Raw genomic sequence first — 14,731 nt, forward strand, 5'->3', positions numbered from 1 at the left:
ACATGCTCCATAACTCCACACAGTTCATCTGCGCAGGACTTAAGGAGCCTGGGGCTGATGCCATCAGGTCCTGCTGCCTTCCTCACTTTAATCCTCTTCAGCTCACTCCTCACCTGTGCTGCTGTGACAGTCAGTGGTTGGCAGGGGGACCGTGTGCTGGGGGGATGGGTGAGTCCAGGCGAAGCGGGGAGCTGATGGTCCGGGGCAGATAAGCGAAGAGGAACAGATGCAGGGCATTGTCCAGCTGTGGAAGAGGGAGCATGCAGCTGTGCAGGGGGAGGGGCGGGTGACCGATCAAACCTCAAGAAGTGAGCATTTAAATCATTCACCCACTGTAGATCCCCCTCTGTCTGGGCAGGGGGGATTTTGAAGCCCGAGATGGTTTTCAGGCTCCTCCACACTCCCTGAATGTTCTTTTGCTGCAGCTGCTCCTCCATCCTCCTCTTGTAGCCGGCCTCAGCCTGCCTGATCTTCCTCCTCAGCTCCTTCTGCACAGTCCTCAGCTCCTCCTTGTTCCCTGACCTGACGGCTCTCTTCTTCTCCTTCAGCAGAGCCTTCAGTTCACGGTTAATCCATGGCTTGTTGTTTGGAAAACACCGCACCGTCCGGGAGGGAACAATGTTCTCAAAACAGAAGTTGATGTAGTCCGTGATGCACTCTGTGATGGTGTTGATGTCCTCCCCATGTGGGTCATAAAGCTCAGTCCAGACAGTGGTGCTGAAGCAGTCCCTCAGAGCCTCCTCGCTCTCAGCAGACCACATCCTCACCTCACGGGACACCACAGGCTGCCTGTGCACGATGGGTTCATACACAGGCCTCAGATGTACAAGGTTGTGGTCCGAGCTGCCCAGGGGAGGGAGGGGGGAAGAAGAATAAGCCTCCTTGGTGTTGGCAAAAAACAAGTACAATGTTCTATTCTCTCTGGTGGGGCAGGTAACACACTGGGTGTATGTTGGTAGAACAGAAGAGGGAGAAGCGTGGTTAAAGTCACCAGAGATGAGGAAGAGAGCCTGTGGATGCTGTGTTTGCAGCCTACAAGTGCAGGAGAGCAGTGCTTCACAAGCATTTTCAGCATTGGCAGACGGGGCCACATAGACTGCGATCAAAATCACATGTGAGAACTCCCGGGGCAGATAATATGGCCTCATGCCAATAGCCAATAGTTCAATATCCTTGTTACATAGCTGCTCCCTCACTGTGCAGTGTTCGGGTTTGGACCAGCTCATGTTCACACACACCGCCAGACCTCCACCTCTTTTCTTCCCGGATTCTCTCGTTCTGTCCGCCCGCAGCAGATGAAAATTGTCCAAACCTACAATAGAGTCTGGCATTTCTGCTGTTAACCAGGTCTCTGTGAAAATCAAGACGCTGCTGTCCCTATAAATCCTCTGGGACCGCATGAGGCTCGCTATTTCCGTCATTTTATTTTGAAGGGACCTCACGTTACCCATGATTACGGCGGGAACCGACTTCCTGTTTGTTAATCTCTTCTCTCGGAGTTTACGTCCAGCCCGTCTGCCTCGTTGCGTTTTCCTTAGGATGTCCGCCGGGATAACGTGACGATCTCCGGGTAAGACGACTGTTCTCCGCAGTTTCATGAGTTCCTCCTTTGTGTAAACGCGGTACGGCGCCGGCCGGGGGGCGGTGCCGGAGCCGGGGGACTCAGAGCCAAGACAGATCGCAACGACACGAAGAAAACACTCAATCCAGCCGAATAAAGTCAAAACAAGTTAATTTAAAGCAATTCCAGTGCGTGTCCCGATCGTTCGTGAAGTTCCTCTTTCATATAAACGTGTACATAAACGTGTACCGACGACACGCCGTACTTTAGCGCGGCCGGAGGGCGCGGGGGGGCTGGTGGGCTCGCTCGGAGCTAGCTCACGTCACAACAACACAACGAACGCAACGAAAAACGCTCAAATCCAGCCGAAAAAAGTCAAAAACAGTTGAATTAAAAAACTATTCCAGCGCGTGTCCCTATCGTACAGTAAAATAGAAAAAATATACTAACTATATTTACAAAATATAGGAGATAAAGCACAATAAGTGTGAGAAAGAAGAGAGAGCGTTTACACCGGGCTGCCAGCTGTACCAGCGCCTTATGACGTATGAAAACACACACAAAGCACGACCCACACAACCCACGGGTCAAGAAATACTACATAAGTATATAATCTGTGCAGACAAAACGCCGAAAAATAACCCAATAACATTATGTCGGTGTAATCCCTCATTCATCCAGGCGTGTTCCATAGTAGAAAAAGCTTCAGTTGTAGTCATCTGGACTCAGTTAGAAAAAATAGACGTTTCGACTCTCATCCAAGAGTAATTGTCAATAAAAGAATTTAGGTCGAGAACTCCGATATTTATCCTATTCTGTGGTAAGTCCAGCCCATTGGGCGGAGCCTTCCTGAAGTAGAAAGAGTTGTTTGTTTCAACAGAAACTCCCCCCTTGTATCTACCGAGCTAGATTTGATCTGCAGGCTCTTCGGGATCATGTTGTTCTGTCTGCATCTAAGATTGAACCTCAAGTGATTCCTGTTGTCTGCTAGTTTCCTGGCTACAGATTCGAGTTCCCAAACTAAATCCAAGGTTTTAGGCCCCAAATTCTTGGAAATATGTCGGTGTAATCCCTCATTCGTCCAGGCGTGTTCCATAGTAGAAAAAGCTTCAGTTGTAGTCATCTGGACTCAGTTAGAAAAAATAGACGTTTCAACTCTCATCCAAGAGTCATTGTCAATAAAAGAATTTAGGTCGAGAACTCCGATATTTATCCTATTCTGTGGTAAGTCCAGCCCATTGGGCGGAGCCTTCCTGAAGTAGAAAGAGTTGTTTGTTTCAACAGAAACTCCCCCCTTGTATCTACCGAGCAATAACATAGCAAAGTTTAGCTTACAACTTAGCTCCGAATAGCTGCGTTTAGCTCCGGGCTGTGGGGCTAACAGCCGGTTTAGCACCATAAAACAGACACAAAGCACGACCCACACAACCCACGCCGAGAAATAACCCGATAACATGGTGATAACAGCAAGTAGTCACATTAAGCCCGTATTGCAGAGTGCACTGAAGCAACATGTTAGCTTAGCATTAGCTCCACCGGAGCAGACAAGTAAGATTCTAAAGTGATCACGAGACTGCCTTAAAACACAGCGTTAAAGCAATAATTTAGTAGTAAAGTAAAAGTGTACCTGAGTAAACAGTTCCGTTGCAATGTAGTCCAGGAACTGTAAGCTCTGAAGACTGTGCTCTGCAGACGGTCTGGAGTAATGAGAGGAAAACACGGAGCACGCAGCTGTAGCCATGCGGATCACAGCTGATTGGTGGAAAATGTAAACAATACGTTGGCTAGAAAAAGGTGAGAGCAGGAAAAAGACCCGAAAACTCCACATTTTTAACAGCTTAATGTATACGTTTAAGACAACCAATAGTGTTATCTGAAGCACACAGGGGCTTATTCATAACTTCAACTAGCACATTCTGCAAAAAAATGAAAATCACACATTTGAAGATAAAAATCTTTTTTTGGGTTTATCTCAGTTTCACCGAGGCCGACATGGTCCGGCATTTACGGCACTCAGTTACATATGTGTAATACAAATCAACATTATTCTAAACCTTCCCCCTGTTCATAAGGCATGTCTTCTTTTATCAACCTGAAAAATGTAGAAACATGAAAATACAGAGTATGACATCGTATGGTGTATATATTGTGGTCTTCTTCATCTTCTTCGTCGTAGTCTTCATTCTCACTTCTTCTCAGTTTTCAGCATATCTGGAAGACTCACAATAGAATACAACAAGGAAACAAGTGCACATGTACCTGACCACTTGGAAGGCAATGTAACATATAAAGTATTTTGTCCACAACACCACCAGACATCAGCTCTAGGGACCTTCAATTTAGAAACAATGATATCACCAGTCATGTATAGTGTGGTCTTACATGCAGATAAATGGCCGAAATCATACTGATCATCCTCTGTTGGTTTAGATACCAGTCAAATTTAAATCTAACGTCTCAAAGTTTTCTATTTACAAAATATACAAATTTCACATCTAGTTTCACATCTTCTAGGTATGGCTCAACTCTTCAAGGTCCCTTGTAAAAGTATTTAATGTCCTCTCAGTAGGATTATCCACTAGTCTAATATGTCATTTATGTACTGTAGTGCGCTTTCACTCGTCTCTGTGTCATCAACCCAATGTTTGAGTGTGAATTGTGTCCCCCACGAGACCATCCTTGAGGTTGGCTCTGATAGTTTGGAGGAAACTGACATTGTTTTTGCTATATGTTCAGTTACTGTAATGGGAGAAAATGGGTCATGTCATGTCATTCTGATGTTGTTTTAGGCCATGACATGTCACGGAATTAATATCTGTGTTGTTCTCCTGTGTGCAGATGATATAAGAATATGGGGTCCTGATTATACTGATTTTCTACTGTCCGGCGCCTCTTAATCATCAATTAATGCGTCAGGACCTGATTCGGTGTGGAAATGATCCTTGATTAAACCTCTGAAGAGATAGCTGGAACCGTCACAGACGTGATAGTCTGGTCTATCTCTTTTTGAGCTGATTTGGGTTGTGATTATGTCATGTTTGTTACCGCCTATAAAAGGTGTACTTTGTAATTGTAAAGTTAGGTAGGGACAGAACGAACTTGTCTTAGGGCGAGTGAGGGTGTTTATCCACTGTGCACGTGAATAAACTTCCACCTTTTGAAAGAGACCAAGAGACTCCGTTTCTGCTTCAAGTCATTGCCTGGTTACCCTTTACTTGATCATTGTTTACAGGAAACTGCCGTAACATTACTCCACACTGATAACATACAACTGGTCTTCCAGGGTCGTGATTATAATTACCTGGCCTTCGATAACTTGTTCTTGGATATTGGCCTTGGTATGCCTGCACGTCTTCAATCATTGTTTGTTCCCTCCCTTTGTCTGTTGGTTCATCCTCCTTTCCCTTCTTCTGATCTTGTATCAATTTACTTATCTGTAATTTTACCAAAGTCTTTGCCATCATTTCATCTTTCTCCTCATCTTGATCCTTTTTCTGATCATGCAGTGACATAAAATGTATCAAATTGTTAAAAAAGTCTTCGTCGGAACCCTTATAGAGGTTAAACTGTTGTAGTAACAGGTTACGTAAATCAGTGGGTTGGGCGTGCACAATATTCTGTGTGAGTAGTCTGTGTAAGGCCAATGGGAGAGGACTTTCTCCAGTAATGTCTTCCTACATAGTAAGTACTCGTGTATAATAGTCATGTGGATCTTCTCTTAGTGTTTTGCAAATCTGTTGCAGTTGTGTCCACTGGAAATGTGTTTTTGAATGCAGCCCAAAATAGTTTTGCATGTTTTGCAAATGGTTCATGGTTTTGAACCGCGGTCATGTCTGCACTGGTTTCCAAATCAAAGAGTTCTGTCGGAGTTAACCAATTATTCAGAATGTTTCTGATGTCCCCACACGCCATCTCCCCCAAAGTCATTGTTTTCAATAAACTATTTATACATTTCTGGCCCCCTTTCCGTGGGTTAGGTATAGTCAGTTTAACATGTGTCATGTCCTTCATGGTGTATGGAGTGTACTTAACCTTACAGGGTTTTCCCGAGCTGTCAGTCGTAGTGATCAAGGGCATTTGTGTTGTAAAGTCATCGTCATCACTACTTTCATCAGAGTCTTCTCTCACAGTTGTCGGTATTTGTAGGGAAGTCTTACTACTCCTCAGCTCCATTTTGTGGGGGTTTGAGCTTCGATGGGGTCTGTTAGGATGTTGTTCCCAATAATCGGCTACCATCCCCGAGTTTGGTTTCACTTGTTTTCTGCTGCCCCGGCCTGTTGTTTGTTTCTCCAAACTTTTCATGAATGAATGCTGTTCAGTTACTGCCTCCACTGCTCTTATTGCTGCATCTGATGTCTTGCTGGGTTTGTGGAGTAGCTCCTCCTTCTCGAGTCGTACTTTCTCCAGTTCATCCCTCACTTGTTGATGTTCTCTATATATTTCGTCATCATCAATTTGAATCTACGATATGTCTCCGATAGTGGCGTGGAGGGACATGATTCATTATCACTCTCTACTGGGATTCGCATCGAGGTGTTTTCACATCACTGTATATCCCCCGCATCGTTATTGGCCAAATCAATCAAATTTATGTCCAATGATACGTTTGTTTTTGTTGTACCCTCATTTCCGTTTTGTCCTTTCTTCAACTCCGTTATCAAACGATGTCTTTCTACCTTAGCAGCATGAATATGTTCTAACAGCATACTGCTGGGTGTAAGAGATTGTGCAGCTCGTTGTTCCAAATATTGTAGTTCACGTTCAGTGTGTTGGAGGGCTGTCATTAGTGTATCCATACGGTTGTAAGGCGCTGTGAACTGGTGTGATGCTAATGGCGTGGTTGATGTAGGTGGCGCTGTGAACTGGTGTGATGCTAAGGGCATGGTCGATGTAGGTGGCGCTGTGAAAAGGTGTAATGTTAACAGCGTGGTCGATGTAGGTGGCACTATGAACTAGTGTGATGTTAAGTGCGTGGTCGATGTAGGTGGCGCTGTGAAAAGGTGTGATGCTAATGGCGTGGTCGATGTAGGTCGCGCTGTGAACTGGTGTGATGCTAAAGGCGTGGTCGATGTAGGTGGCGCTGTGAACTGGTGTAATGCTAACAGCGTGGTCGGTGTAGGTGGCGCTGTGAACTGATATGATGCTAATTGCGTGGTCGATGTAGGTGGCGCTGTGAACTGGTGTGATGCTAATTGCGTGGTCGATGTAGGTGGCGCTGTGAAAGGGTGTGATGCTAATGGAGTGGGCGATGTAGGTGGCGCTGTGAACTGGTATGATGCTAATTGCGTGGTCGATGTAGGTCGCGCTGTGAACTGGTATGATGCTATTGGTGTGGCCGATGTAGGTGGTGCTGTGAACTGGTGTGATGCTTATGGCATGGTCGATGTAGGTGGCACTGTGAACTGGTGTGATGCTAATGGCGTGGTCGATGTAGGTGGCGCTGTGAACTGGTGTGATGCTAATGGTGTGGTCGATGTAGGTGACGCTGTGAACTGGTGTGATGCTAATGGTGTGGTCGATGTAGGTGACGCTGTGAACTGGTATGATGCTAGTGGCGTGCTTGATGTAGGTGGCGCATATGGTGACGGGGTCTGGTTCGCCATTGCTGTTGCATAGGTGCCAGGTTTGAGAGCTTCAAAGGTGCGTTTTAACATATCAATGTGTGAAGACAGCATGGCTCTTTCAAGGTCCTTTTCCTTCTGGTCTTCATCGGTGGGTGTGATATTCACATCTATTGGTGGCATTGTCAGCATTGGCATTTGTGTGTGTTCATGAGGATGTGTTGTAGAAGTATTCATATTTCTCAGTGCTTCATGTACTCCTACGTACGGATTAGAATTTGTTTCGGGCATGAGTTGACTGTAATTTGGAGGAGGAACTGTGCAACAGGTCTGGTTCCCTTCTTTGGCTTCTCCCTCCTGATCCTGGCTTACAATTTTCTCTATTTCTGTCTCATTTTTACTCTTATCTGTGTTTGATGTCTCAGAACTGTAGGGCCAACGTCCGTCTTTCAGCATGTTCTTCTTTGCCCACTCAAACAACATCAAATTAAAATTGAAAGCCCTCAGATCTTCATTCACAGTGTTGGTCCGTTTATGAGCAGCTGTTGTCGCCTTTTTATCTCCTGAACTTGTTGAGTTTTACACTTTTCTACTCTAAGTCTTAATCCTTCTCTCAGTGCATTCCATTGTTTCACATCTGGCATTGGCTCATTGTTAGTGCAAATTCTTCCTCCTTTTGTCTCTCCTTAACCCATTTTTTCATAGTTTTTGTTCTTTCTGCATGTTCTTTGAGTGCAAATCTTTTCTTTATTTCGACCTCCATTTCTTGAAGGAGGGCTCCCAATGTACCTTCAGTTGGCTCATCTTTCACTTTAAATTTCTTAAACATCGTTATCCTGTTTTTTCCAATCTTCCAATCCCAAATGTTCCCTTTAGTCAGCGTTTTTGACTCACCGCAACACAAAAGTCTGTCTTCTTAAAGGTTGAATGGACGATTTTTTTGGGCCGAATCTGAGTCTTATTTCCTCGAGGCGTGGACTGCCGATTAGTCCTGCCACGTATCAATCATAAAACGCACCTACCGCTCACCTGCAGCCGTGTGTGGCTCGTCCTCCGAGAGCAGCACGTTTCCGCGTGTTCAAGCGCATTGATCTATCATAATATAGTTCCCTCAGTGTACGGGACAAAATGAAGTAGGAGAAAGACAGTTCGAGATGACTCATAAGAAGACTGAAATCTACGGGAGACGAGAGATGCGATGCGATCCGTCGCGCTAATTAACAAACGCACGTGTGTGTTGTATCAGTCCGCACGGGGGAGTGGCATGTGCACGGGGGAGTGGCATGTGCACTTCCGCCTGCGTTCTCAAATCGCCAAAAACTCGTCCATTGCGCCTTTAATGTACTACAGTTGCGTATAGTGTGTACTCCTGGGTTTTGTGAATGATTATTAGCTCATGTAGTCATAAAAATGAATTACAGTTTCCCAAAACTATATTGCATACATTCAATATTTCATCAAATAACAATAAAAAATCAAAAACGCATTCAGTATTTCCTTTCTTTAACATCAACTCAATATATTTCAAACTCATTCAAACAGTATCCAGCGTCTTTTCTGCAGGGTCTACCACTGGCTACAGTTTTTGGTGGAATTAGCACAAACAAAGGATCTTACGAACAATACATGAACTTCCGTTCTTTTTCAACGGGAACTTAAACGCACCAGGCATAAACCACCGTCCTTTTTCAACGGGAACTTAAACACAACAGACATAAACGTCCGTCCTTTTTCAACGGGAACGTCTAAAACAGATGAAATAATCTCCATACACTTGACTAGCACCAAGTTAACACCTGGACTTATGAAAGGTTTTCTACTTACCTCCGTATTTCCCCTTTCAGCCACGAGGAATTCGGGTCACGGCACCAAATTGTTGGGAGATTCTCCTTTGTTCTCCAGAGGAGGCCTCACTTGACCTTTTATCACCCAGTCTCTTGGTCTCCTCTCTTCCCCGATTATTTTGGTTCCTGTGGTGGCTGTTCTCAAATGATGACTGAACTCAGATCTCTTTCTGTATTTAATAAAGTTCAATAATCCAGGTAGTTTACAAGATCAAGGGAGAGATGGAATTGCGTCTGTCCTTCACCTCCACAATTTCACCTCTGCGCTTTTACATTGGGGGGGCAGGGCTCCCCCCTATGTGAATCAATGTCAATGTGTGTAATCTGACACTCGCCAGACCTGTTTTACCACCATTTGTTTCAAGCCCTAAATGTCGGGTGTCCACGTGCGTGAGTGCGTGTGATGCAATACAAATACATCACACAATATAATTATCTCAACACTACCACTAAAGTAATACATAAATGAACATGTGAAAGTTAATACATTAAAGCTCTTAGTTTATAAAGTATTCAAGAAATGTGTGCATCTGTTATTGCAGTTGTATCTTGTTGGGAATTTGGAGGAGCTTGTACATGAACTTAATTTTAATATCAAAGATGTGACTAACTTAACTCCTGATGACGTGGACGCACAGTCAAACTTGAAAATCCATTTACATGTGTGAAAACAGAATCAGAAAACTTTTATTGCCATTGTCAGTGAACAAAAATCAGACTAGGAACTAGTATTGGTGAGTGAATGGTTGACAAAGCCCAGGTTATTGAAGAAACTCCTATTTTTTATTAAAAATTAAAATGAATATTTAGAAAAATAAAATTGCCAAACCCCATCCTAAATCATAAAATGGAATTATTTTGGATTAGTTTGGGGTGAATGGGGTGTGGCCTAGAGTAGGCGTACTCTCAGTCAAACATATTCCTAATTTGGACAAATATACCTTAAACCAGCAAAATGACAGGTAACCATAACAACATACTGCTAAAATGTCAATGAACACACATCTTTCGCACATCATGAGGAAGTACATTAAATATGACATAAACATATTTCAAACACAGTTCTTAAGGCAAACTAAACTAAAGCATGATTTAGTTACAAGTTTAGATCACACAGTAAACGTTAAGTCAGTTTAAATGTGAAATACAGTCATTAAGGACTTAATCCTGAGAAAGTTTCCATCCAGCAGAACAAGAGGATTTGTTACAGTGGACGATTCCACTTCTCCACAGGGGTCAGGTCCTTGGACCCATTTGGTGTCCTCTGTTCTTTATCAGAGGTGTTGACCCAAAGGGGGGAGGGGGGTGTGGTGAAGACAGTGTTGTTGGTCCATGGGGGATGGGGAACGTTCTTCGACCCGTTCAACATTTTGCTTTGCTTTCTGCAACAGTGTCTTGAATGATGAAAAGGTCATGTCTTTTAAAAGGTCTCTTTGGACACATATGTCCTACAGAGGCCATTTTGTTCAGAAAGAGAATCCCTCTTTTTGTACAGAAATGGAAGTTTGAGGTTCAATATACCTGTCGTATACAATAGTCTCTTGAATCCATGGGGCAGGAGAAGCTCAGTGATGAGGGAGCTAGAGTCAGCTAACAAAAGGGTTTGATAGCCCTTTACAGCTAGAATACAAAGGAGAATAATCTCAAGTGAAACTGTAAACACCCCTCATCATTAGGTTCGTATGGCTAAATATCTGCATTCTCAAACTAGATCCGCAGATTGAGAATGACACTTGGATGAGTCGAAACGTCTTGTTTTTCTAAAAAACTGTGCAGATGAAAAGCTCATTCATTGTAAAACATCAACATTAGCAGGTGTTTGATATGAAAACACATGCATCTGATAAAGCTAAGCCTTTTCAAAAGTGTGGACTCTCATGTGTGATATTAAGTTGCCTGACACTGCAAATGCCTTCTCACAAAAATCACAGCTGTAAGGTTTCTCTCCAGTGTGGATTCTCATGTGGGATATTAAGTGGCTTAACTGGGAAAATGCCTTCTCACAAACATCACAGCTGTAAGGTTTCTCTCCAGTGTGGATTCTCATGTGGGTCATTAAGCCACTTGAGGCTGAAAATGCCTTTTCACAAACATCACAGGTGTAAGGTTTCTCTCCAGTGTGGATTCTGGTGTGGATCTTGAGATAACTTGCTGTAGAAAAACTATTCCCACACTGATCACACTCATATGGTTTTCCTCCTGTGTGGGTTTGATAGTGAATTGAGAGCCCAGCTGATGTTCTAAAAGCTTTTTCACACTGGTCACACTTAAAAGGCTTTTCTCCAGTGTGGATTCTCATGTGTGACACTAATCTGCTTGAGTCTGAGAATGCGTTCTCACAAACATCACAGCTGTAAGGTTTCTCTCCAGTGTGAATTCTGGTGTGGATCCTAAGATGACTTGCTTGAGAAAAACTTTTCCCACACTGGTCACATTTATATGTTTTTTCTCCTGTGTGGGTTTGATTGTGAAGCGAGAGCTCAGTTGATGTTCTAAAAGCATTTTCACACTGGTCACACTTAAAAGGCTTTTCTCCAGTGTGGATTCTCATGTGTGATATTAAGTTGCCTGACTGGGAATATGCCTTCTTACAAACATCACAACTGTAAGGTTTCTCTCCTGTGTGGATTCTGGAATGCGTCTTGAGTGCAGCTGCTTGAGAAAAACCCTTTCCACACTGGTCACACTCGTAAGGCTTTTCTCCTGTGTGGATTCTGGAATGGATCTTGAGAGCACCGGCGTGAGAAAAACTTTTCCCACACTGGTCACATTTATATGTTTTTTCTCCTGTGTGGGTTTGATAGTGAAACGAGAGCTGTTTTGATGATCTAAAAGCATTTTCACACTGGTCACACTTAAAAGGCTTTTCTCCAGTGTGGATTCTCATGTGTGATTTTAAGTTGCCTGCCTGGAAAAATGCCTTCTCACAAACATCACAGCTGTAAGGTTTCTCTCCAGAGTGGATTCTGGTGTGGGTTTTGAGAGCATCTGCTGTAGAAAAACTGTTTCCACACTGATCACACTCGTATGGCTTTTCTTCTGAGTGGGTTTTGTAGTGTTTCTTGAGTGCAGAAGCAGCGCTCAATGTCTTTCCACACTGGTCACAGGTGAACCCCATTCTTCTGATGGACTTTTAGATCTGCCTCGAACACAGAAAAAGAAGACGTGAGGTAAAAATAGTGATAAATAAAGAACTTATTTTATTATTTGGTTAATTTCTTATCACTGTTAAGTGGCAAGCCTTGAAATAATTATTTTTACGTCCCCGTCAACATGACAGGTACCGATCATTTGGTACCTGTCATGGCTAATTCTGAATCGGTCACAAGGAAAGGAAAACAGAATAACATAATTAATGAAAAATGAACTTTTATTAACATGTCTCGTTATCATTTACAGGCTGAGAAATAGATTTTCAAAGTTAGGGGCCAGGGGGCCCTACCTTAAAAAAGTTAGGGGCCCCCCAGCAATTTCAGGGGCCCACAAGCGCGCGCGGCATCGCGGCGTCATAAGAACAAGATACATGTGTTGTTTTAAACCTGGTTATTAGCATGTCAAACAATTTAAAGTACTTTTATCTGTTATTTGATATGAAGAGCACAAATACTGAATTCCTATAAACCAGAGATCATGATCTTTAATACTGTTTAATTCAATATAATAATGTTTCTTAGATACAAAATAAATACTGTTTACCGCATTTGACACAAGGAGATCTTGTGGGATATATAAAATCCTACAAAATAAACTACTAACATATATACATTGCCCCGATGCTAACAACTCCAAAGGGGGCGGGGGTCCCTTGGGGCCCTTGGATACTTCCACATTGACATTGTCCCTAATGTGCAAAATTACAGCTTTTGTTGCAAACAACTTTAAAAATACTGAATTGCGAACTGAGAAGATTGACGCCCGCCAACCTCGATATCACTTGTGGCGCAAAATTAGAGCGGGCATTTCCGAGTACAACCGAACGCAGCGGCCAATCAGATGCCCGCTTTCATCGACATTAGATCATGGACACCGCTCGGCCAATGAGAAGCGAGAAGACTGCGAAGTGGCATGTCTGTCAAAACGAAACTTAAGCGATGGAAATGCCCGCGCACATGCTCCGCTGCCTTCCTCCGCTGTAGAACTACAGCAATAATCGTGGCCTGTAGTATAGCGCGCCCAAGTTTGTGCATAGGAATCGCTTTGGGCATGTTCACCGCGCTGTTTTTGCCTATTAAAATATATATTACGGCGAAAAATTTGCGTCGGTCATTGTGTCCGGAGCCTTGATTTTGGAGTCGGTCAAAACTGATATTTGCGCCGGTCATTGACCGTGTCCGGCCTGTTATTTCGAGGCTTGGAGTGGTGTTGTTACGGAAAAAAATAGAGTAATTTTCACAGGCCAGAGCCTATTACACTGTCCATATTCTTTGGGTGAGGACTAGCAGTATCAAACCAGTCTGACCCAAAGCTCTGTTATTCAAACATGTTTACAGTCAACATTTTAGCAAAGGATTTGGCAAAAATGTGTTCAACATTAATGAACATACAGTGAAACAATGACATGTGTTTGTGTGAATGTGTGTAAAGTGGGAGAGTCATGTTTTATCTTTTGTATTTTACTTTTTCCCCCAAAGGAATTTTTGGCTTGTAGGCTTTGACAGGACAGTGCAGCGTGAAATGGGAATGAGACTGGGGAACGACATGCAGCAAACAGGTGAAAGCCGGACTCAAACTCATGAGGCCCCAGCCCGCCCCACACGGCAGGCATCTCTCAATGCTAGGGGTTTGAGAGACTCGACTAAAACAAAAGCACATCGTTTTCTTCTTCAAGAGACACACAACAAAACCACTGATGAAAAATGTTGGGGAGACAAAATATGTTTTAGTCATGGCACAAATTGGTCACCAGGGGTCGCAATGCTCCTACACAACATTTCTGGGAAAGTAATTGGATCTAAAAATGGTTGTTTGGGTCAGTTCACTAAAAGGGCAACAGTTCACACCTGAGATAACTTCATAACCGTCTTGTGACAGGCAAGTGACTAATGTCTGAACAAGAAAACATTAAACAAAAACATTTAGGATCTTTAAAGATCCCATATCATAACATTTTTCCGGGTTCGTAGTCTACCCTAAGGGTATATTTGATCATAATAAGTGTTGTACAACACCCATAACAAAATAGTTATGAAAAATCACCCATATATTGGACCCGCTCACAAACTCGGAAAAGCCTTTGAAACGGTCAATCACCACCTACTTTAATGGAAAATGTCATCTTTTAACATCTCCCCTGAGGCAGTGGGTTAGTTTGCTTCATTTCATCAGGGAACAGTGTGTTAAGGGCCGTGAATAAATCTTTATTCCTAAACATCAGTATGGGCGTACCTCAGGGTTCCATAATGGGACCGCTACTGTTTAGTCCCTTTATAAACAACCTGCCTTTGATCTGTCCAAGTGTTCGCTGCCAACTTTATGCAGATGTTTTTTTATGCATCAGCCAAGACACCGGAGCAGGCAGCAGAGATTTAGTCTGCACGGCTGGGGTTAGTCAGTGGCTCACTCAAAATAAGTTGGTTCTAAATCTTACAAAGACTGTCGCTATGTGTTTTTACATGCTATGATATTCTCTCATATTTCATACTGCATGAAATTAGGGGCCCAGGTAGCTCCCTCAGTCAAAGAAAATCAGTTCACTTTATAACAAGGCAATCAAAATGATGGATAGAAATCCTGTACAATTTCATCATTGCCACATTCTTAAGAAT

At 43.3% G+C, this 14,731-nt stretch overlaps 2 protein-coding genes across 2 annotated transcripts in view; both read right to left on the minus strand.

Annotated features, from left to right (window-relative positions):
• The window catches only part of LOC140366860 (uncharacterized), a 195,683-nt gene that overhangs the window by 130,240 nt on the left and 50,712 nt on the right, over nucleotides 1-14,731 (minus strand). The window lies entirely within an intron of this gene.
• LOC140367128 (uncharacterized) overlaps nucleotides 1-14,731 on the minus strand; it is a 142,407-nt gene that overhangs the window by 76,950 nt on the left and 50,726 nt on the right. The window contains exon 2 of the mRNA XM_072453469.1: nucleotides 10,963-12,105. Within this exon, the coding sequence (XP_072309570.1) occupies nucleotides 10,963-12,084 (1,122 nt within the window). The 5' untranslated portion in view covers nucleotides 12,085-12,105. The remainder of the gene's footprint in view (nucleotides 1-10,962; nucleotides 12,106-14,731) is intronic.

This window comes from Eucyclogobius newberryi, unplaced genomic scaffold (genome assembly GCF_026437365.1).
Source record: "Eucyclogobius newberryi isolate DKJ021-1_F unplaced genomic scaffold, fEucNew1.0.hap1 SCAF_2, whole genome shotgun sequence".
NCBI classification, from domain to species: domain Eukaryota; kingdom Metazoa; phylum Chordata; class Actinopteri; order Gobiiformes; family Gobiidae; genus Eucyclogobius; species Eucyclogobius newberryi.